This window comes from Mesoplodon bidens (assembly GCF_964165515.1).
Source record: "Mesoplodon bidens genome assembly, chromosome: 13".
Classification (NCBI taxonomy): Eukaryota; Metazoa; Chordata; class Mammalia; order Artiodactyla; family Ziphiidae; genus Mesoplodon; species Mesoplodon bidens.
This window is the reverse complement of record NC_138169.1, coordinates 63,110,311-63,134,539: the sequence shown is the minus strand read 5'-3', so window position 1 is coordinate 63,134,539 and position 24,229 is coordinate 63,110,311. Positions and strand designations below refer to the sequence as shown.

Here is a 24,229-nt window from a genome sequence, read left to right as displayed (position 1 = left end):
TTGATCAAGCCAAATCTCCCAGTTTGAAAATCAGAAAACAGAATCACCCCAACTTTAATACGAAGCAGGATGAGATGAGTCTTACGTGAGGTACAAAAAAAATGTTGGGTGAGTTGTGCCTGATTGGGCAGCACAGAAGGCTTCTGGGAGGGTCCGTTGGACCTGGGCCATGAAGATGGGCAGGGCTTTGCCAGGAGGAGGACTCCTTTGGGCAGAGGGGATGACAGATGAGGGGCAGCTGGGAGGTGGCACAGGGATACTAAATAACTGGACCAGGGCACAGGGCTCAGAGAACTGAGAAATAATGTCAGGGAGAAGGTGAGGGCAGGACCACCGCAGGCGCTGATCAGAATAAGCCATCAGAGGTCTTTATTGAATGAGGCAGCCGAGGCAGTAATGAAGGAGTGGGTGTGTGGGCGGGCTCAGAGGGGAGGGCTGAAGTGTAGAGGAAAGGGCGAGAGCAAGCACTGGGGATGTCACCATTCAAATGCTGTCATTTACTGTTACTCACATTTGTGGTATGTTACCCAGTAATTGACACAGTATTGCAGTGTGATGAGCGAGGTGCAGAGCGTGTGGGGAAGGAGGAGGACACCGACCCCCCTTCCTTTGCGGAGCTTTGTTCCCCCCACAGAACATTCCCTTGTTCTTCCATGACACCAGGTCTCCCCTGCCAAGCCCTGGATGCCAAGATTTTTTTCCAAGTAGGTTCGTAAACTCCAAAGTCTTCCTCTTTTATCTTCTCCTGTGTCAAAACCTATCTGTCCCTTGCCCTATAATCTAAGGACTCCAAATGTAAACCACAGTTCAATAGTGGTTCCTGGAATGTGGCAATGACTGCTTATGAGTCAAGCAAGGGCCACCTTTACTGGCTAACAGATATGCATTTTCAAAGGGATGACTGGAAACAGGAATAGGTCTTACCCCGTGGCTGGTACAGAGAGGGAACACTGTGGATCACCCAGACTGTGCATCTCAGGCACCTTGGCACGTGGGCGGGAAGGAGGAGACTCTTCAGCTTCTCCAGATTGCCCTATGTGTGTGGGGTTTGCTTCTTCTGCCCAGAATGGGTCTCCGCTCCAATCAGGTTATGGAAAGTTGGTGGAAATTATTCCCATATGGAGGAGGGAGAGCTGCTGTGAGTCATGGTTGACTCTCTACACTGATCTGCAAGGTATTGACTCCAAGACAAACCCCATGTGCTCACACAGACATGTTTACCCTGTGTGGGAGGAAATGCAGGCCCCCATGTCCTGGACTGTTTGGGTGTGTTGGTGAACAATCTGGAGAGAACAAGAAAGAACCCCTGTTTGGCAGCTTCATCTTTTCCTTCTCTTTTTTTGCGGTTGGTTTATCCTTCTTGGCTTTTTGTAACGGTGGTCTCACCTCATAACTGCTGTGTCCCTGTTGCTGCAGGACAGGGCGGGCTCCGCCGTGGACAGGCCCCCTTGTCTGGCTGCCATCTCGCCTCCCACGGGCTCATGTCCCCTGGTTTCCCTCTTGCTTCTTAGAAGGTCAGCCCAGCCTATAGGCTTGTCTGCAGGTGAGAATATTCCTCCAGGAGATAACAGCTCTTGTCTTCCGTTAGGTTATTGCTTCTGTCTGTCTGTCTGTCTCCCACACACACACTCCAGGTGTGTGCTTCTATCATTCATGATAAAGGCCACTCTGTCTTTCCAGTCTTATTTTACAGTTGTCTCTGCCAGAACAACAGACTGTGAAACTGTGGTCTGGAGGGAGCACCACCATTTCATTCTGTTAGCAAAAACCATTCCTGAGCTGTCTTGAATTCTTAAAAGGAACTTTATGAAAACTCAGGGATGTCTGGGCAACTTGTGAACACAAGTGGAAAAGCTGCTTGTTCTCCCCCAGAGGGGCCCTTGCTAATATCCTTTAAGCAACAGGGGTCATGGGTCCCAAGCAACAAGACCCATATCTTCAGAGGCCAGAATGCCTTAGGGAGAGCCCTCTGCCACGTCCCCCTGGACAATCTTCCTGTGCTGACGTAGGCTCCTTCCACATCTCACCTCTCTGCTCCTTCCTACAGCACTCACCATTTGCTACTAGATGTGTTCCAAAATGTTCCACCTTCTGGGAGCCAGCTTCCTCCAGCCTCATCCTGCAGACCTTGGGACTAACAGATGTCATCAGTAATTGTTTATATATTTCAATACTCATTTGGAAAATTTCTAGAACTGTTCCTGGACTTTTATACTTTTAAAATCAGTGCTTAAGTGTTTATGTCTCAGCCTTTCTTTGTGATTTGGTATTTCGGAATGTCTAATTTTTAGAATCTTTTTGGTTATTCAAATATTCATTCATATATTTTCTCTTCCCTTTGTGGTTCAGCTGTGCAAGCTAGTTTTATCCTACAGAGTTATTTAATGGCAACACGTTCTATTTTTCAGATTAGCTGAACTTCTCAAGCCAGGAATGTCCATCAGCTATCAGGCCAGGAGAAGGCCCTTTATTGATGACATCTTTGTGAACTGTGAGGGTGGTTTGTCATTTGCTCTTGGAATTATGGCTGGCACACCAGTCTGAGAACATTTAAAGACAGAAATGGTGAATCTGTATATCTGTCAATTAGTAGACTTGACAGCTTATCTGATAAACTTAAGTCTTTTCTTTCTTCACCTTGCTTTTCCAACCCTGTGAGGGTCAGTGTAAAGGGGGTCAGGAGGTAGAGCCCAGATCCTTGGCTCCCCAATCTCCCCACAGCCTCAACCCTGGGAGAGGAAAGACATAGAGAAGTGTGCAGATATGTGAATTGGGAGAGGCTGGACTTCCTTTCAAGGCAGAACCCCTTCTGGAGAGGCCACAGAGGTCTCCAGGCACTCAGCTCTGAAAGTACTGACACTCGATAAAAATCAGCAAGCTCTGAAGGCTGACTCACACCAACCAAACTTACAAGGGACTGATTTATAAACCAGAGCTTAAATGCTGATATATCTGGAGAGAGAACCCTGGTGGGACGGCTGGTCCTGGCCACTGGCTCAGGCCACTGACCCCTCTCTGCTGGGTGGTATACTCAGGAGTTCAGCTCTCAGCCCAGAAGATTCCTTGATGAACATTGCATTAGAACAAGGTGAGATGCCTTTAGGCAGACCAAGACATGCCCTATTTCCACACTACAGACACTTTGATCTTAGGAAGTGAGTCTTTCACTGAAAATCGGAGCCCCACTCTGTCAGGCAGTCCTGGGAGTACCTGGGCAGATATTTTTACTTTCCAACTCACCCTGTCTGTCACCAGATGCATCTGCCTTCCCATTATGACTGGAGGACTCGGTCTGATTATTGACGATCACACTTATCTAAGAGTGAGTTTTCAGTTGGATGTTCCTGGGACATTTTAGGAGGGCCCCTCAGCTCCTTGGTGAGCTCTAGAAAACACATTTATCTCAGCCTCGCCAACCTAGCTCACATGTGAGTCCCCGTGGGGGCTTCATGGATGCTCAGTTCTCCTAACTTCACTGTCAGTGGCTGACCTTTTCCAACCTGGTCACCAGATACTGGGATTCTGTGTGCCAGATTCAAGGCATGTAGTTCCCTTTGTGTGGACTCTGCTTCTCAGCAAGAAGGTCAGAATCCCAACCTTCAGCAGGTGAGGAAGATGGTGGTCTTGATGCTGTCTGTAAATCCAGGCTTCCAGTTCTAGCACCCCAGTCTCACAGGGTCCATCCTGCTAAGTTTCTTGCATAGCATTTTTTTAATGATCCTTAGCAGAGGAGGGAACAAGGCTCAGTAATTCAAGGAGTTAATTGTCAGTCATCCCTGTTTGACTCTCAGTGCTTTGCAAGGTTTTCCTGACAACAGGTGTGTCCTTGTGATAAGTTTTCCTTGGGCCACGAGGAAGATGAGAAAGTATACTTGGAGTTCACTCAAGTGATGGAGGAATGGACTCAGTCACCAGGTGTGACCTCAATGACACTTAACCTTCCTTCCCTCTCTTCTCCTTCCCAGATTGTCATTGAAGATATTGGGAACAAAAGAAAATATGATTTCCCTCTTAACCGCTGGCTGGCCTTGGATGAAGACGATGGCAAAATTCAGAGGGATATCTTAGTGGGAGGAGCTGAGACCACAGGTAGAACGGAAGAAAGGGGAGGCCCAATTGGCTAATATTTCACTTTCTGCCTGAGGGTCAGTGTTCTCATCTGTGGGTCTGGAGGCCTGCAATCAAGTGGGAAGCAGCCATGTCTTTAGACAACATTCCTCCTGCCCCTGAAAGTGTTCTGTGCCCCCGGGCTGGAGTCTGGGGCTCTGCTGATACCAGAGGTGATGAGGAGGCGCCCCTGAGCAGACACTGACTTCCCAGGGCAAGAGAAGTTACAGGACGTCACAGGACGGAGCCAGGATGTGAACTCCTGACACATGTGGATATTTATGAGGATGTTGACCGACTCTTACCTCCTCCTACTATTGAGCGCTTCCTATATGGCAGACTCTCTCTAGGCACCTGACTCATGTCATCCCCTCTAATACTCACAACAGCCCTGTAGTATGGGAATGGTTACTGTTCCCATTTCATAGTAGAGGAAACTGAGTCACAAGTTAAGAGACCTGTTCAAGGTCACACAGCTGATAAGTGACAAATCCAGGATTTGGTCTGCCTCCTAAATCTCTACCCTGTGTGAGTTCCATGGAAAACCTGAAGCTCCCAGCATGGAAGTTCATAGATGTTCCAGAATATCAGTGTTGGTGAACGCTCACAGCTGAGAACATGCTCTGGGACAGACCCTCCCATGGCTCCCACTGCAGAGAGAATGAGTCCAAGTTCTGGGGTATAAGATAAAATTGCTCCACGATTGGGCTCCAATTGACCATTTCAGCAGCATCTTTCAACATCTTCTACTACCACTTCCACACACACTCCCTCTCCCTCCCCCGATCTGCACACCTTTCACTCTTTCCCACACCTACCCCCTCTCCCTGTTGCCCCCACCTCACCCACATGCCTTCCCTCTCCCCTCCCCTTAGCTGCTGGCCTTACTCTTTGTCTTCCTTTCTCTTCGGAATATGCTTTCTCCTCAGCCTGTGGTGCCATTTCTCTTCTTTCTGCTTCTCAAATTCCTGCTTCCAGTCACTTCCTCTGAAACGTCCCCTACCCCCTCTGGACAGGGCCATCTCTCCCTCCTCTTGCTCCAGACATTTTGGGAGGAACATGATGGCTATTGTTTAGGAAACCAAAAGGCCCCTCTTCTCCAGTGCTTTTCAGCCATGGCATTATGGCGCCTTGGCCTGGGTGAGGGGCGCCACATTGTCGGGTGTGTCACGACTTTGTATTCTATAGTTTGCAAATTATTTACTTAAAACATCCACTAGAGCAGATTTAATACGCCCCCTTTAACTGTGTAACTATTACTTGCTTCCAGTGGTAGACGAGGAGAAATGACAGTGAGAGGCTGGAATTGCTGACAACCTAGGCTATGGCAGTATGTCTAGTGTGAGAACACCATCTGTCCATGTGTTGTGAAGTAAAGCTGGACACACTTTGAGGGCAGTGGCTATTCCTTTTTATCTTCATAGTCTCCCAAGACCTGTCATAGAGTAAGCACTCAGTAAATGTTTGTTGAGCAAGGGAAGGTGCGAATGTATGAATGAATAATGCGTCCATGTAGTTGCATGTGCTATCTCCCAAAGACATTTTATTTCTCTGAGATCAGGGGATGTGGGTAGGATGAAAGGGAAGTGGGGGACTAACAAGGCTTAAAGTACCACTTGCCTTAGACTCTGGGACAGTGTGAAAAAAGGCAGACCACACCTTAGCAGAATTTCCTATAGTTTCCTGTTCAAATGTTTGTCTTTGGTGTTTTCCTTTAGTCTGTCTCATCTCAGAGTTTAATCTCCTCTTGCTGGAGGAGGTTATGTCCTCACATTGCCTTCTGACTGACCAAAACCCCAAATGGCCCAACCCACAATGTCCTCTCCCTCCCTCAATCTTCCGCATCCTACCACCTCAGGTGGTAAAGGAGGACATTCGTGCCCTCTATTAAGAGTTATGTTTTTAAGTTATGTGCAAAAGAGCAAGCTCCATGAATCAGAGAGTCCTGAATATAAATCTCTCTTAATCGAGTTGACTATTATAATTAAATGAGACATAATAGAATTCATCTGGCAGCTATTAGTAATATGCACATGGTAATTAGCATTAATAATAAGTACTATTCTTAACCAACCCAAGCTCTTCCTTCTCTTTGTTAGTTTCCTGTAATGGGGGCTGGCAGCTTCCTGTAACCTGCAGTTTGTTCCTAAACTCAGATGCACTGACACACCAACTCCAAAAAAGATAAAGTGAAGTGGAATGGGGCACTGGATGTCGTCTGGGGGAGGAGGACTTAGGGAGATGGGGATGTACAGCAGAGGGAGGGCTTAGGGAGGTGTGGTCAGGTGGCGGAGAAGGTGGGTAGGATATTGTTGTCAGCTTGCACTGAACCCTCTCCTTCCCCCTGTTGTTTCCATACCAGCCATCTCATATATTGTCACCGTCTTCACTGGGGATGTCCGGGGTGCTGGGACCAAATCCAAAATCTACCTGGTCATGTACGGGGCCAGAGGGAATAAGAACAGTGGGAAAATCTTCCTGGAGGGCGGTGTGTTTGACCGTGGCCGCACAGACATCTTCAACATCGAGCTGGCTGTCCTCCTCAGCCCATTGAGCCGGGTCTCCATCGGACATGGCAATGTGGGAGTCAATAGAGGCTGGTACTGTGAGAAGGTAAGGGAGGCTGGGGAGGACCCTGCCCTGATTCAACCCTTCTCTTTAACTTGCAAATACAAACTCTAATCTGAATCCTACGTTCTACTTCCTTTGCACCAGTTACAAAGTACTGAGAAATCCCTCTCATGGGGCCATTTTTTTTTTATTCAAACAGAAAGTCACAAAAATTATAACCATCCTCATCAGTTCACTCAGTCCCATGTAATTAATTTTTTTCATCTTGATCTTTTGTTAGCACTTTTATGAATTCATCAGTTTTCCATTAGAGTTCTGAAAATGCTTATTCATTCAACTCAGCAGTATTGTCAGTTACCAGAAACCTGCACTTGTCAGAGTCTTTTCCATGAATTCCTTAAAGATGAAACCCGTCTATAGGAACATTTTTGTGAAAGCATCAGAGTACACCCAGAACTGTCTGTAAATGACAAAAGACTTAAAAATGACCACGGTTAAAGATTTGATGAAAGTTCATAATAATGCAATTGACAAGGAAATTTAGTTATTTCTGAGATATACATTTTAAAGTAATAACTAGAATAATGACTTATAACATTATACCAGAACATATAAGATTTTTAGAAATTTCATGTAACGTCTGAAACATTTATATTAATATATTTCCATACAAATAACCCAAAGAAAGTTTAGTATGAGTTGCTTTTGTTTGTTTGTTTGTTTGTTTTTTATACTGCAGGTTCTTATTAGTCATCAATTTTATACACATCAGTGTATACATGTCAATCCCAATCGCCCAATTCAGCATACCACCATCCCCACTCCACCGCAGTTTTCCCCCCTTGGTGTTCATACGTTTGTTCTCTGCATCTGGGTCTCAACTCCTGCCCTGCAAACCGGTTCATCTGTACCATTTTTCTAGGTTCCACATACATGCGTTAATAAACGATATTTGTTTTTCTCTTTCTGACTGACTTCACTATGTATGACAGTCTCTAGATCCATCCACGTCTCAACAAATTACTCAATTTCCTTCCTTTTTATGGCTGAGTAATATTCCATTGTATATATGTACCGCATCTTCTTTATCCATTCATCTGTCGATGGGCATTTAGGTTGCTTCCATGACCTGGCTATGGTAAATAGTGCTGCAACGAACATTGGGGTGCGTGTGTCTTTTTGAATTATGGTTTTCTTGGGATATATGCCCAGTAGTGGGATTGCTGGATCATATGGTAATTCTATTTTTAGTTTTTTAAGGAACCTCCATACTGTTCTCCATAGTGGCTGTATCAATTTACATTCCCACCAACAGTGCAAGAGGGTACCCTTTTCTCCACACCCTCTCCAGCATTTGTTGTTTGTAGATTTTCTGATGATGGCTGTTCTAACTGGTGTGAGGTGATACCTCATTGTAGTTTTGATTTGCATTTCTCTAACAATTAGTGATGTTGAGCAGCTTTTCATGTGGTTCTTGGCCATCTGTATGTCTTCTTTGGAGAAATGTCTATTTAGGTCTTCTGCCCATTTTTAGATTGGGTTGTTTGTTTCTTTAATATTGAGCTGCATGAGCTGTTTATATATTTTGAGGATTAATCCTTTGTCTGTTGATTTGTTTGCAAATATTTTCTCCCATTCTGAGGGTTGTCTTTTCATCTTGTTTATGGTTTCCATTGCTGTGTAAAAGCTTTGAAGTTTCATTAGGTCCCATTTGTTTATTTATGTTTTTATTTCCATTACTGTAGGAGGTGGATGAAAAAAACATCTTGCTGTGATTTATGTCAAAGAGTGTTCTTCCTATGTTTTCCTCTAAGAGTTTTACAGTGTCCCATCTTACATTTAGGTCTTGAATCCATTTTGAGTTTATTTTTGTGTGTGGTGTTAGAGAGTGTTCTAATTTCATTCTTTTCCATGTAGCTGTCCAGTATTCCCAGCACCACTGATTGAAGAGACTGTCTTTTCTCCATTGTATATCTTTGCCTCCTTTCTCATAGATTAGTTGACCCTAGGTGCATGGGTTTATCTCCGAGCTGTCTATCTTGTTCCATTGATCTATGTTTCTGCTTTTGTGCCAATACCATGTTGTCTTGATTACTGTAGCTTTGTAGTATAGTCTGAAGTCAGGGAGTCTGATTCCTCCAGCTCCGTTTTTTTCCCTCAAGACTGCTTTGGCTATTTGGGGTCTTTTGTGTCTCCATACAAATTTGAAGATAATTTGTTCTAGTTCCATAAAAAATGCCATTGGTAATTTGACAGGGATTACATTGAATCTGTAGATTGCTTTGGGTAGTATAGTCATTTTCACTATATTGATTCTTCCAATCCAAGAATGTGGTATATCTCTCCATCTGTTGGTATCATCTTTAATTTCTTTCATCAGTGTCTTATAGTTTTCTGCATACAGGTTTCTGTTTCCCTAGGTGGGTTTATTCCTAGGTATTTTATTCTTTTTGTTGCAATGGTAAATGGGAGTGTTTCCATAATTTCTCCTTCAGATTTTCATCATTAGTGTATAGGAATGCAAGAGATTTCTGTGAATTAATTTTCTATCCTGCAACTTTACCAAATTCATTGATTAGCTCTAGTAGTTTTCTGGAGGCTTTTTTAGGATTCTCTATGTATAGTATCATGTCATCTGCAAACAGTTTTACTTCTTCTTTTCCAATTTGTATTCATTTTATTTCTTTTCTTCTTTGATTGATGTGGCTAGGACTTCCAAAACTATGTTGAATAATAGTGGTGAGAGTGGACATCCTTGTCTCATTCCTGATCTTAGAGGAAATGCTTTCAGTTTTTCACCATTGAGAATGATGTTTGCTGTGGGTTTGTCGTATATGGCCTTTATTATGTTGAGGTAGGTTCCCTGTATGCCCACTTTCTGGAGAGTTTTTAACATAAATGGGTGTTGAATTTTGTCAAAAGCTTTTTCTTTTCTTTTCTTTTCTTTTTTTTTTTGCGGTACACAGGCCTCTCACTGTTGTGGCCTCTCCCGTTGTGGAGCACAGGTTCCGGATGCACAGGCTCAGCGGCCATGGCTCATGGGCCCAGCCGCTCCGCGGCATGAGGGATCCTCCCGGTCCGGGGCACGAACCCGTGTCCCCTGCATCGGCAGGCGGACTCTCAACCACTGCGCCACCAGGGAAGCCCTCAAAAGCTTTTTCTGCATCTATTGAGATGATCATATGGTTTTTATTTTTCAGTTTGTTAATATGGTGTATCACATTGATTGATTTGCATATATTGAAGAATCCATGTATCCCTGGGATAAATCCCACTTGGTCATGGTGTATGATCCTTTTAATGTGTTGTTGGATTCTGTTTGCTAGTATTTTGTTGAGGATTTTTGCATCTATATTCATCAGTGATATTGGTCTGTAATTTTCTTTTTTTTTAGTATCTTTGTCTGGTTTTGGTATCAGGGTGATGGTGGCCTGATAGAATGAGTTTGGGAGTGTTCCTTCCTCTGCAATTTTTTGGAAGAGTTTGAGAAGGATGGGTGTTAACTCTTGTGTAAATATTTGATAGAATTCACCTGTGAAGCCATCTGGTCCTGGACTTTTCTTTGTTGGAAGATTTTAAATCACAGTTTCAATTTCATTACTTGTTATTTGTTTGTTCATATTTTCTGTTTCTTCCTGGTTCAGTCTTGGAAGGTTATACTTTCCTAAGAATTTGTCCATTTCTTCCAGGTTGTCCATTTTATTGGCATAGAGGTGCTTATGGTAGTCTCTTAGGATGCTTTGTATTTCTGTGGTGTCTGTTGTAACTTCTCCTTTTTCATTTCTGATTTTACTGATTTGAGTCCTCTCCCTCTTTTTCTTGATGAGTCTGGCTAATGGTTTATCAAGTTTTCTTATCTTCACAAAGAACCACCTTTTAGCTTTATTGATCTTTGCTATTGCTTTTTTTGTTTCTACTTCATTTATTTCTGCTCTGATCTTTATGATTTCTTTCCTTCTGCTAACTTTGGGTTTTGTTTGTTCTTCTTTCTCTAGTTCCTTTAGGTGTAAGTTTAGATTGTTTAGTTGAGATTTTTCTTGTTTCTTGAGGTAGGCTTGTATAGCTATAAACTGCCCTCTTAGAAATGCTTTTGGGATATGGGAACAGATGTATATGTATGACTGATTCACTTTGTTATAAAGCAGAAACTAATAAAAAAATAGAAATAAAAAAAAAAGAAATGCTTTTGCTGCATCCCATAGGTTTTGGATCGTCGTGTTTTCATTGTCATTTGCCTCTAGGTAGTTTTTGATTTCCTCTTTGATTTCTTCAGTGATCTCTTGGTTATTTAGTAACATATTGTTTAGCCTCCATGTGTTTGTGTTTTTTACATTTTTTTCCCTTTAATTCATTTCTAATCCCATAGCGTTGTGGTCAGAAAAGATGCTTGATATGATTTCAATTTTCTTAAATTTACTGAGGCTTGATTTGTGACCCAAGATGTGATTTATCCTGGAGAATGTTCCATGCGCACTTGAGAAGAAAGTGTATTCTGTTGTTTTTGGATGGAATGTCCTAAAAATATCAGTTAAGTCCATCTTGTTTAATGTGTCATTTAAAGCTTGTGTTTCCTTATTTATTTTCATTTTTGATGATCTGTCCATTGGTGAAAGTGGGGTGTTATTAAAGTCCCCTACTATGATTATGTTACTGTCAATTTCCCCTTTTATGGCTGTTAGCATTTGCCTTTTGTATTGAGGTACTCCTACGTTGGGTGCATAAATATTTACAATTCCTATATCTTCTTCTTGGATTAATCCCTTGATCATTATGTAGTGTCCTTCTTTGTCTCTTGTAATAGTCTTTATTTTAAAGTCTATTTTGTCTGATATGAGAATTACTACTATAGTTTTCTTTTGATTTCCATTTGCATGGAATACGTTTTTCCATCCCCTCACTTGCAGTCTGTATGTGTCCCTATGTCTGAAGTCGGTCTCTTGTAGACAGCATATATACAGGTCCTGTTTTTGTATCCATTCAGCCAGTCTATGTCTTTTGGTTGGAGCATTTAATCCATTTACATTTAAGGTAGTTATCGATATGTATGTTCCTATTACCATTTTCTTAATTGTTTGGGGTTTGTTATTGTATGTCTTTTCCTTCTCTTCTGTTTCCTGCCAAGAGAAGTTCCTTTAGCATTTGTCGTAAACCTGGTTTGGTGGTGCTGAATTCTCTTAACTTTTTCTTGTCTGTAAAAGTTTAAATTTCTCCGTTGAATCTGAATGAGATCCTTGCTGGGTAGAGTAATCTTGGTTGTAAGTTTTTCCCTTTCATCACTTTAAGTATGTCCTGCCACTCACTTCTGGCTTGTAGAGTTTCTGCTGAAAGATCAGCTGTTAACCTTATGGGGATTCCCTTGTATGTTATTTGTTGTTTTCCCCTTGCTGCTTTTAATATTTTTTCTTTGTATTTAATTTTTGATAGTTTGATTAATATGTTTCTTGGCATGTTTCTTCTTGGATTTATCCTGTATGGGACTCTCTGCACTTCCTGGACTTGATTAACTATTTCCTTTCCCATATTAAGGAAGTTTTCAACTATAATCTCTTCAAACATTTCCCAAGTCCCTTTCTCTTTCTCTTCTTCTTCTGGGACTCCTATTTAATGTTGTCCCAGATCTCTGAGACTGTCCTCAATTCTTTTCATTCTTTTTTCTTTATTCTGCTCTGCAGTAGTTATTTCCACTATTTTATCTTCTAGGTCACCTATCCGTTCTTCTGCCTCAGTTATTCTGCTATTGATTTCTTCTAGAGAATTTTTAATTTCATTTATTGTGTTGTTCCTCTTTGTTTGTTTGCTCTTTAGCTCTTCTAGGTCCTTGTTAAAAGTTTCTTATATTTTCTCCATTCTATTTCCAGGATTTTGGATCATCTTTACTATCATTACTCTGAATTCCTTTTCAGGTAGACTGCCTATTTCTTCTTCATTTGTTTGGCCTGGTGGGTTTTTACCTTGCTCCTTCACCTGCTGGGTATTTCTCTGTCTTCTCATTTTGCTTAACTTACTGTGTTTGGGGTCTCCTTTTTGCAGCCTGCAAGTTCGTAGTTCCTGTTGTTTCTTGTGTCTGCCCCCAGTGGGTAAGGTTGGTTCAGTGGGTTGTGTAGGCTTCCTTGTGGAGGGGACTGGTTGCCTGTGTTCTGGTGGATGAGGCTGGATCTTGTCTTTCTAGTGGGCAGGACCATGTCCAGTGGTGTGTTTTGGGATGTCTGTGGCCTTACTATGATTTCAGGCAGCCTCTCTACTAATGGGTGGGGTTGTGTTCCTGTCTTTCTAGTTGTTTGGCATGGGGTGCCCAGCACTGGAGCTTGCTGGTCATTGAGTGGAGCTGGGTCTTCGCGTTGAGATGGTGATCTCTGGGTGAACTCTCGCCAATTGATATTACGTGGGGCCGGGAGGTCTCTGGTGGTCCAATTTCCTGAACTTGGCTCTCCCACCTCAGCGGCACAGGCCTGACACCCAGCCAGAGCACCAAGACCCTGTCAGCCACATGGCTCAGAAGAAAAGGGAGGGAAAAAAAGAAGGAAAGAAAAATAAAATAAAATAAAGTTTTTAAAAAATTATTAAAATAAAAATATGTTTAAAGTAATTTAAAATAAGAGAGCAACCAAACTAATAAACAAATCCACCAATGATAACAAGCGCTAAAAGCCATACTAAGTTAAACATAAAAGTCAGAAACTAGTCAGTTGCATACAGCAAACCCAAAGTCTACAATTGCTCCCAAAGTCCACCACCTCAATTTTGGGAGGATTCATCGTCTAATCAGGTATTCCACAGATGCAGGGTACAACAATTGATTGTGAAGATTTAATCTGCTGTTCCTGAGGCTGCACAGAGAAATTTCCCTTTCTCTTGTTTGTCCACGCAGCTCCTGGGTTTCAGCTTTGGATTTGGCCCTGCCTCTGCATGTAGGTCGCACTCTGGCATCTGTTCTTCACCCATACAGGAGGGGGTTAAAGGAGGGCTGATTAGGGGGCTGTGGCTCACTCAGGCTGGGGGAGAGAGGGGTACAGAATGTGGCACGAGCCTGCGGCAGCAGAGGCCAGTGTGACATTGCAACAGCCTGAGGTGCGCCATGTGTTCTCCTGGGGAAGTTGTCCCTGGATCATGAGACCCTGGCAGTGGCGGGCTGCACAGGCTCCCGGGAGGGGAGGTGTGGATAGTGATCTGTGCTTGTACACAGGATTCTTGGTGGCTGCAGCAGCAGCCTTAGCATTTCATGCCTATCTCTGGTGTCCGCACTGATAGCTGTGGCTCACACCTCTCTCTGAAGCTCTTTTAGGCAGTGCTCTGAATCTCCTCTCCTCGTGCACCCCGAAACAACAGTCTCTTGACTCTTAGGAAGTTGCAGACTTTTCCCCAGACTCCCTCCTGGTTAGCTGTGGTGCACTAGCCCCTTCTGGCTGTGTTCACATAGCCAACCCCTGTCCTCTCCCTGGGATCTGATCTCCGAAGCCCGAGCCTCAGCTCCCAGTCCCCACCTGTCCCGGCGGATGAGCAGACAAACCTCTCAGGCTGGTGAGGGCTGGTTGGCCCCGATCCTCTTTGCAGGAATCTCTCCACTTTGCCCTCTGCAGCCCTATTGCTGCACTCTCCTCCATGGCTCCAAAGCTTCCCCCAAGCCCACTCCCGTTTCCACCAGTGACGGGGCTTCCTAGTGTGTGGAAACTTTTCCTCCTTCACAGCTCCCTCCCAGAGGTGTAGGTCCCCTCCCTATTTTTTTTGTCTCTATTTTTTCTTTTTCTTTTTCCCTACCCAGCTACGTGGGGAGTTTCTTGTCTTTAGGGAAGTCTGAGGTCTTCTGCCAGCGTTCAGTAGGTGTTCTTTTGATGTATTTGTGTTCTTTAGGAGTTGTTGCACATTTAGATGTATTTTTGATGTATTTGTGGGGAGGAAGGTGATCTCCACCTCTTACTCCTCTGCCATCTTTAAGGTCTTCTCAATGGTGGATGCCATTTAAAAATTTTTTGACATTTACTTTCCAATGTGCTTCAATTTATATATATGTTCCAAGAGCTGAATTTAAGATTTTGATTTTATTTATTAAATTCAGTTTGTTATTTTTGTTTTTGAATCTTCTATCTGCTTAATAACGTTTTGTCTGTTTGATCTATTAATTACGAAGAAAGATGTGTTGAAATTTCCAATGTCGGTGGTAGATATTTAAATTTCTTACTGTAGAACTAACAATTTTTGCTGTATATAGTTTTAGGCTACATTGTGAGATGTAGAATTAGTATAACCTTCTGGTTAATTGAATCTTTATCACAATCTTATCTGATACTATCTAGTTTTTAACTGATAAATTTAGTCATTTCTGTTTTTTATAATTATTAACATGTCTGTTTGTCCTGCTTTTACTATGTCTTTCTTTTTTTTTTTTTTAACTGATTGGTTGTGGGGTTTTTTTCTTGATAGTGATTTGGAAATTATACACTCTTTCTGGCTTTTTTAGTGGTTACTATTGAAATTTTAGCATACATACTTACTGTGACAAGACCTAAATTTAACCACCATCTCTAATTCCCTCTTAGACAAATCAAGAACCTTAGAAATTTCTAATGGTAATAACTCTGCATCTAGGTTGCATGCCAATTTTGAAAGTAGAGTATTTTAGCTCTCCTTTAAATTATTTTTAAATTCACATATTATATGCTGTTGTTTTGTAGAGTCATATTTGTCCAGATTTACCTACCTCTTTGCCAGTGTGTTTGCTTGCCAATTCTTCTTGCATCTAAGACCTCTTTTCTGGTGTCAATTTTCTTCTTCCTCCTGAAGTACTATGCTTTAGAAGTTCCTTTGGTTAAGTAAGGTCTATTGGTGGTAAACTCTGTTTTTGTTAATCTGAAAATCATTTTATTTCATTTTCATTCTTGAAAGAAATTTCAGGGTACAGAATTCTAGATTGAGTTCTAATGCCCCCACCCCCCAATATCCTCTGGCTTTTGTTAGTCCAATTGCCATCATCTGTCTTTTCTCTCTTGATGCTCTTAAGATCTCTGTCTTTGGCATTCTGATGCTTCTTTTCAAAATGTCTAGGTGTGTCTGGGTTAGACAGAATGCCATGTTCTAAACCCATAAGTTCAGAATGTGGGTAGAGATGGAGAAGGTGTAGGAGAGAAGGTTAGAATGCCATGTTCTAAACCCGTAAGTTCAGAATGTGGGTAGAGATGGAGAAGATGTAGGAGAGAAGGTTAAATAAGGATCAAGTCCTGAAGAGGGTAGTTAGTTTTTGTATTAAATTATAGATATTAATTACCTTTTATGTGATTGACCTTTTTTCCACAAGACAAATATAGAGTATTAATTTAGTATTCTAGTTAATTTGGTTCAGGTGGAGATTTTACAATGTGCATAAGGAAACATGGTATTCAAAAAGGGTATGTGTATACAGAAAAATGTTTGAGGTTTGGGTTAGTAAATTGGAATATGGATGATACCTACTTGGGAAGATTTCTTAGAGGAAGTATTTCTTGATCTAAGATTTAATGAGATAGGCAGTAGGAAGAAAAGTGACATTCCTTGAGGGTAGTAATGCAGACAACACTCAGCGTGGGGCTAAGGAGGTTGTTGAACATTACAAAGAAGTCCCAGCCAGGGGACCTACTGTAGGAGATGTGATCTGCTCCCCCAGGTGGTGATTTTGTGCCCCTTCACTGGCATCCAGCAGACCTTCCCTTGCAGCAACTGGCTGGATGAGAAGAAGGCAGATGGGCTGATCGAGAGGCAGCTCTACGAGATGGTGTCTCTCAGGAAGAAGAGGCTGAAAAGTAGGTGGAGGGGCCCAGAGCCAGCAAAGGCCAGGATTGTCAAAGCACTGGGTGCTCCTTCTTCTCAATTCTCCTCTGGAAAAGAAGGGAAAGGGTCCCCCAGGAACCTCAGTTCTCCAAGGTACAGACCACACAGAGTTACAGACGTGGCACCAAGGCTGATACTCCAGCAGCCCCAAATCATTAAGCTTCTGTGATGGGCTAGTTGTTAAACTGAATGGTTGAACACAGTGTACTCTGAATGTACTGGCCACAGGGTGGGTGGAGTCAACTCTTCCCCCTGTTTAAAACATACTAATAGACTCTCACCATTAAAAGGAACATTAAGGCACACTCTTTCAAATAGCAAGGAATCCTTGGTTTCCCAAATTTAGTATTTGTTATAATGGGTTTCTGAGAGTAGGACACACCCGTATACAACCTGCACTTCAGTCCTGATCACCTTTGATTTGCTTGTCTTCCCCACTGGTAGCTTGAAAATCTCTTCACTTTTGAAGTTTATGGTACAACTTGACCTGTCTCTGCAGAATTCCCATGGTCCCTGTGGGTCTGGACGACCGACTTGAAGAAAGCTGGTACCAACTCTCCTATCTTCATCCAGATTTATGGGCAGAAGGGGAGGACAGATGAGATTCTCCTGAATCCCAACAACAAGTGGTTCAAACCCGGAATAATTGAGAAATTTAGGGTAGGAAGTGTGACAGAGTGGGAGGGAAGAAAGAGAAAGGGGTGTAAGAAGCATTTGTCGTGGGATTCTGGTTTTCTAAGCCAGGTTGGGATCAAGTTTGAAGACAAAAAGGTAAAATAGAGACCCTAGGCCCCTGCAAGGAATGCCACATTTAATGTACGGACAATGCACAGATGGGGTGCAGTGTAGATCTGGTCCTTCATCTGAATCAAACAGTCCAGAACCAAGCATAGGAGAAGCAAGTATGTAATGGCTTTGGACATTCAGGAGCCTGGTGACTTGGGGAATCATTGTAGAACAGAGACCCTGAGCACAGTTAGTGTCCAACCGCCCAGTGTGGACTGAATTAGAGAGTGAGGAGCAAATTTAAAGGAAAGTATACATTTTGGAACATTTAAAAAGAAATTCAGCTTTAAATGTTCAGTATGTATATAAGCAGAGCAAGGCTTGTTTTGTCAACGGAAGTGCTGCTCTGACCTTTAGGTAAGAATAATTTGTAATTTGCAGCTCTCTTCTCAGAGCACCCTGTTGGTGCTTCTATTATACCTTCAGTTCATTGCTCTTTATGTATTTGTCTTCCCGGCTAGACTTTGAGCCCCTAGGGAAAGGGCATGACCACTGTATTGATCTTTTTGTCTGTTTCAGTGCCCAGCAGAGTCCAGGGGCTGTGGGCCTGTGCTAATTTGCAGGGCTGCCATATGGATTTTGTAATTGAAAGCTTATTGCTTGGAAGATTTTATTTAGTCTGGATCCTACTGTGGGTCAGTTATTTTTGTTCCGTTTCACCAGCCCAGATTGAACCTTAGCTCTCTACATGGCTGTCTCTCCCTCATGTGCCATTGGTTAAAAGAGCACAAGAAGATAGAATATATGAGGGTGGTTTGAAGCAAACCCACCCTTGATGCTGAAGAAACAGCTCAAAGTGGGTACCCTCCTGGCAGGGGGTCAGCTGTGAGGGTAATAAACACATTTCACTTGGTTCTGTCCGCTCAGGCCTTGTTATTTTTCACCATAGATTGAGCTCCCAGACCTCGGCAGGTTTTATAAGATTCGGGCATGGCATGATAAAAGGACTCCTGGTTCTGGATGGCATTTAGAGAGGGTGAGATGTACCATCTTGGGGGTTAGAAGGTGGTTGGGAGAGGAACAAAAATGGTCTCTTTCTAATGACCTTGTCTTGTTAGTTTGCCTTTATCTATTGGGGGTGTGGGTGGGGAAGGGTTGTAGTGACACCTAAATTTGGACACATGACACATGGACTTCCTGATGGGGACAGGACTTCCAAAGTAGACTAAGAAGTTGCTTAGGTTTCAGCAGACTTGCACTGTGTCCTAATCACCTGGCTGCTAGGCAACTGTGGGTCTCCAGGGGACCAGAGGGATAAATATTAATCTGGCACTCCATCTTCCACAAGAGTCATCCCTAGGGGACGGCCTTGTCCTCCTTGAGATGAACTAGCAGAACGGGAACCTCAAGGCATGGATGAATATCTCTGGTACACCCACTTGCTCACTCCAGAACTTCATTCCAGATGACCCTGATGAACACTCTGACCAAGGACAAGTATAACTTCAACTGCAATCGCTGGCTGGATGCCAATGAGGATGACAATGAGATCGTTAGGGAAATGACTGCTGAGGGTCCAACAGTACGGAGGATAATGGGCAGTAAGTATTGACTGGCTCTCATCCTGGGGGAGGTAATGGAACTCTTACTTGGTGTGCCAATGGGTGTCTAGCCCATGAGCTGGTAGTCTTGTCCACTATGCATCATCAGGCTCCCTCTGAATGAGGAATGAGTTTAGAAGGTCCTAGACTCAAGACCGGCTTGTAGTAGCCATCTCCTTGATGCTAAGGCTTTATGATGGGCATGGGTGAGAATGGAGAGATTTCTGGGTCTTCAGGTTGGCTATGAGGGGATGAGAAGAATCCACACTCAACAATATTTCTCCACACACTCCCTGAAATTAAAGGAAACATCCTCTTCAAATTATGCATAAGATGGTCCTCAAAAAGGAAGGCTGGATCTGGGTTCTTATAGCCACACTTGACTGCTCCCTTATGAATCCTCTATTTCTTTTTGTGGCTAGTAGAAGAGAGCTGAGCTTTTAAATAAATTTATTTATTTATTTATTTTTGGCTGTGTTGGGTCCTCATTTCTTTGCGAGGGCTTTCTCTAGTTGTGGCAAGCGGGGGCCACTCTTCATCGTGGTGCATGGGCCTCTCACTGTCGCAGCCTCTCCCGTTGAGTAACACAGGCTCCAGACGCGCAGGCTCAGTAGTTGCGGCTCACAGGCCCAGTTGCTCTGCGGCATGTGGGATCTTCCCAGACCAGGGCTCAAACCCGTATCCCCTGCATTGGCAGGCAGATTCTCAACAACTGAGCCATCAGGGAAGCCCGAGAGCTGAGCTTTTAATCTGGAGTCTAGCATCCACATTCAAAGAGGGAAAAGGAGATCATTTTGCCTCTAGGTTATACCACCAGAGTGCTGGCAAATACACGACACATGTCCTATCCTTTTCTCTTGGCAGACATTACTGAGTAATCACAGCATTCTCTCCCATTTAGTCTGAAATGAGCTTCATAGCCCTCAATATAGCACTGCAAGCAAACATTAGCAATTGATCAGAATTGGCACTTAATGTAATTAACCTATTTTCTAACCTTGTGGCTGTGCTTAATTTTTTTTAAATAGTAAAATAACATTGCAAAATTACAAAAAGTAAATTACAATGTCATCCATAGTTCCAGTAGTCCTTCTAAGTATTTGGATAGTGTCACTTCTCAGGCATTTGCACACCCAGTAGAAGCTCTGTATATATATTTTTAAACAATTTGAACAGAGTTAAATACACAAAAACATAGAAACCCCAAACAGCAAATATCTAAAAAGGGATCACCCTGTTAGTCTAATTAGGCAATGCTTGCAATTAGTATTATTTTATGATTCTTCTTCATTTTTAATTAAAATGGACTATGGAATTAATTAAAATGGACTAATTAAAATGGACTATGGAATATTTGTGTTCAAAGGTCCTTAAAATAGATTGATGCAGATAAGGAAACTGAGGAAGTTCTTGCCCTGATTATACAGTTAGAGACAGAGTGAGACCTAGAACAAGATCTCCTGCCTCCTAGGTCAGCAAACTATACTCTGCCTTTTCACATTCAGCAGTATTTTCTTTGGCAACAAGGCTATCATCTCCCTGTGAATATGATAAATAACATATGATTCCTGCCCACCCCCCAATTAGGACTCTATGTGACATGTATCCCACCAAGGCAGAAACACACCCGCTGTTACCTGATCTGCCCTCTTTATGTGCCAGAATTGAGCCTGCAGGTATGAACAATTGAGGAGATGGTCTTGGGATCTAACTGCTTTCTAAATCCTTCTAACCAGTTCTCATAATTTTAGCTCCTCACTCCCTATTTCTAAAGTTACCTGGTGCAGTCATTCCTGAGACTTTGCAACCTTGCTTCTCAGATTTCACAGCTGATAGCTCTGATCAATTCTCTCTGGTCTGTTAAGTCAGGGGACCTCAAACTTCAGCATTGTCACCTGAAGGGCTTCTTAAAACACAGATTGATGGGGCCCACCCACAGATTTTCTAATTCAGTAGGTCTGGGGTGGGGGGCTCAGGAATTTGTTCAACAAATTTCTAGGGGCTGTCAGGGCTCCTGGTGAGGACCCACTGTGCTAAGGCACTGTGAAAAGCACACTTTTCTAGCTGTGCTCCAGCTTCTGAAATTTGGTTGCTGTTGTCTATATTCATCCCTTTCCCTGAGCCTTATTGGTGAAAATGTTTTGTTTGGTTAAATCTTTAAAATACCTGTATGCTATCGTTTTAGTGAGTTTTTTTCAGAGAGAAAGCTGCCATTTTTACTTAAATGCCCAGGATGTTCTTTTACCTCCATCTCCTCTGTACCTTGACTGAAGCATGGCTCCCCTCCCCCCAAAACCCAGTTTTCCGTCCTCACAACTGTGGGGCTAGCGGGAGGGGGGCCTTCTCCTGACTCCCACTGCCCTTTCGGCCTTGAGGCTCACACCACCCACAATGTGGCCTCTGCCCCAGCTCATTTCCATCTTCTGTTCACTCTGGACATGTTCCTCTTTTGCAAGGTGCCCCCTGGTCATTCTCTAGACCCCTCAACTCCTACCATTGTTCTAGGACAGTGAACTAGTCTGCTTGGGCTGCCATAACAAAATACCACAGACTGGGGGGCTGAAAGAACATAAATTTATTTTCTCACAGTTCTGGAGGCTAGAAGCCCAAGATCAAGGTGTTGGCAGGTGGGCTTTCTCCTGAGACCTCTCTCCTTGCCTTGAAAATGACCATCTTCTCGTTGTGTCCTCACATGATCTTTCCCCTGTGTGTGTGCTCATGTCTATGTGCTAATCTCTTCTTTTTTTTTTTTTTTTTTTTGTGGTACGGGGGCCTCTCACCGTTGTGGCCTCTCCCATTGCGGAGCACAGGCTCCGGATGAGCAGGCTCAGCAGCCATGGCTCACGGGCCCAGCTGGTCCGCGGCATGTGGGATCTTCCCGGACCGGGGCACGAACCTGTGTCCCCTGCATTGGCAGGCGGACTCTCAACCACTGCGCCACCAGGGAAGCCCCCTAATCTCTTCTTATAAGGACATCAATCATATTGGATTAGGGCCCACACATACGACCTCATTTTACTTTATTTACTTCTTTAAAGATCCTACTTCCAAATACATTCTGAGGTACTGGAGGGTTATGGCTTCAACATATGGATTTGTAGGGGGGATACAATTCAGCCAATAACAGATAGTGTCTCTGAAAGTATGCTCAAGGTCCCATTCATATAAAAATCGCCTAGAGTGTTTGTTAAAATGAAGATCCCTGGGCCCAATCCCAGATATACTGACTAGGCTCTCTGAGGGCTATGCCTGGTAATCGGTATTACTTGGCACACCAAGTAATTTTTGCACATATCAAAACCTGAGAGCTTTTGTTCCGCTTCCATCAATGTCCATGTGGAAAACCCATTCATCCACATGCTGGTCCTCATCCACTTTGCTCACCTCCACCTCCCTCCCAAGCAACCAGCCACTTCTCAGTACCTCACTTGGGCTCATCCCACAAAGCTGCTCCTCTGAACTCTGACTCAGTCCCCACCTCTGACTCAGGCTCCTGCCCTCACAGGCCTCTCATGACCTTGATGACACTCACACTACCCTTGAACTTGAACTCCATCCAGTTCCTTCCTCCCCACATTTCTCCTGCTCCGTCAAGGACTTGTGGGTGTGTGGAGGATGTATTTTAGGGTCAAGCCATTAAGAAATCATCCAGGGAAGGAAAAAGTGGTCCTGAAATTGTGCAGGGTTCAGGTAGACAGTGGAGGCGGACATAAATTCAAGAAATACTCTGAAGGTGGAACTGGTAGGAGTTGAATGAATGCTGTAGACACAGTAGGGAGGTAAACTTCCTGCTGAGGAAGATGGGAGAAACATTGTTCAGGCATTTGAGCTGGGTCTTCCATGGTAGGGATTTGATAGATAAGGAGAGATCACGGTGGGAGGGGCAGGGAGGAAGAGCATTTCTATAGGTTACGTACAAAAACACCCTTGAAACATTTTAAACAGTGTATAAGATATGGGGCTATCATAGCTGTCTTTTGTTTGGTTTTGCCTTCTGTGATACTATTAAAGAACAACTGCAATTAAAAAAAAATTCTCTAACGACTAGTATTGGATTGAAGTGAGATGAGCTGGGACCTGGCACCATTTACTGGAGTGCTTGGATCTCTAGCAACAGAATACAAAGAAACCATAAGGGACTAAAAATAACTGCACACGTAACTGCAGTTGGGGGCAATTATAAGATACAAAAAGACCACAAACCAACGGCCATTGCTGAGGTACCGGGAGCAAAAGCATTATCCCTGCACACAGCACCACCAAGGGTGTGAACAGACACCTAAGCCGCCCCTCCAGCCTGACCCACCAGTCCGCCCCCACCCTCACCCCGTTTAAGGGACCAGCTTGCCCTCCTCAGAGAGCAAGCAAGGGCACCTGCTACTTGTTTTCACTCCCTCGTGCTCTGGCACGAGTCCCAGTAAAGCCTTGCCTGAATGTCTCTTCTGGCCTCTTATCAATTTCTATTGATTAAAGCGTTCAAGGACCCGGGTCAGTGACAGAAGGGCTGTCTGTCCTGGCTATGAGGGCAGTTTGATGCCTTCTGGGGGTCCTTGGCAGTACTTTGGAGCCCATATCAACTCGAATTTCTTTTCCCCGACTGTTCTTTCTGGCCCACATAAATTCCTCTTGTTCCTGGAACACTCCTATGTCCTCACTCACCTCTACAGGAACTCAGATCTCCTTTTCTGGTCTGGATGCTTCTTTGTAACAGTAAATAGAGCTGGTGGCAACATCTCACTTCCCCAGTTGGTACCAAGGTATACCAAGGTATAATGTGCAGGGCTTCCTGAAAATCCCTTCAGTGGAGAGTCTTGGACTCATGTAAAATGAGTAAATGCCAATTTAAAACCAATTCTCTACATCTGAAATTGTGTACTCCTAGTTTACTTAAAAAATAAGGGCCAAACAAGCAATTAGCACCACATCTGAGAGCCAAGATGCCTTCCGGGGTGATTGCACTGATTAACACAGACCAGGAGACACAGACAAAACACTCACCAGCCCACAATTTATCTCCACCTTGTCTTTCCCTCAGGAGCTACGTGAGATAGTAAAACCAATGAGATCTGCATTCTCCACTGCATGCCCAGCAGAAGGGATTACATACCACTGATGAGCCGGCAAGAGACCACTGGACTCAAGTGCTGAAAACTGTGGCTTCTTGCTAATCAGGCTGAGCTGTAATTTTAAAATTAAATTACAAGAGGCTCTAGTACTTACCCATCTGTTTAAAGTCTTTCACTGCTGATGGCCAATATAATTATTTTTAATTGTCCACAGACTTCTTGCCAGGAAGGTGCTTAGAACCTCAGTGGTGGGTGGGCTGGCAGTGGCCCCTAGAGAGAATTAGGACCCCTGACAATGCCCAGCCAATAGGACCTTCGAGCTCCTGAACAAAGGGGATTGGGATTCCCAGGCATAGAGAT

The 24,229-nt window shown here is 43.5% G+C and overlaps 1 protein-coding gene across 3 annotated transcripts in view; it reads left to right on the top strand.

Moving 5' to 3' along the window:
* LOXHD1 (lipoxygenase homology PLAT domains 1) overlaps positions 1-24,229 on the top strand; it is a gene marked incomplete at both ends in the record, with an annotated part of 203,543 nt that overhangs the window by 47,652 nt on the left and 131,662 nt on the right. For all 3 annotated transcript variants that reach the window (XM_081252599.1, XM_081252598.1, XM_081252597.1), the window contains 6 exons: positions 3,966-4,089; positions 6,470-6,720; positions 16,313-16,448; positions 16,976-17,136; positions 18,152-18,238; positions 18,668-18,803. In XM_081252599.1, the coding sequence (XP_081108725.1) occupies positions 3,966-4,089; positions 6,470-6,720; positions 16,313-16,448; positions 16,976-17,136; positions 18,152-18,238; positions 18,668-18,803 (895 nt within the window). The remainder of the gene's footprint in view (positions 1-3,965; positions 4,090-6,469; positions 6,721-16,312; positions 16,449-16,975; positions 17,137-18,151; positions 18,239-18,667; positions 18,804-24,229) is intronic.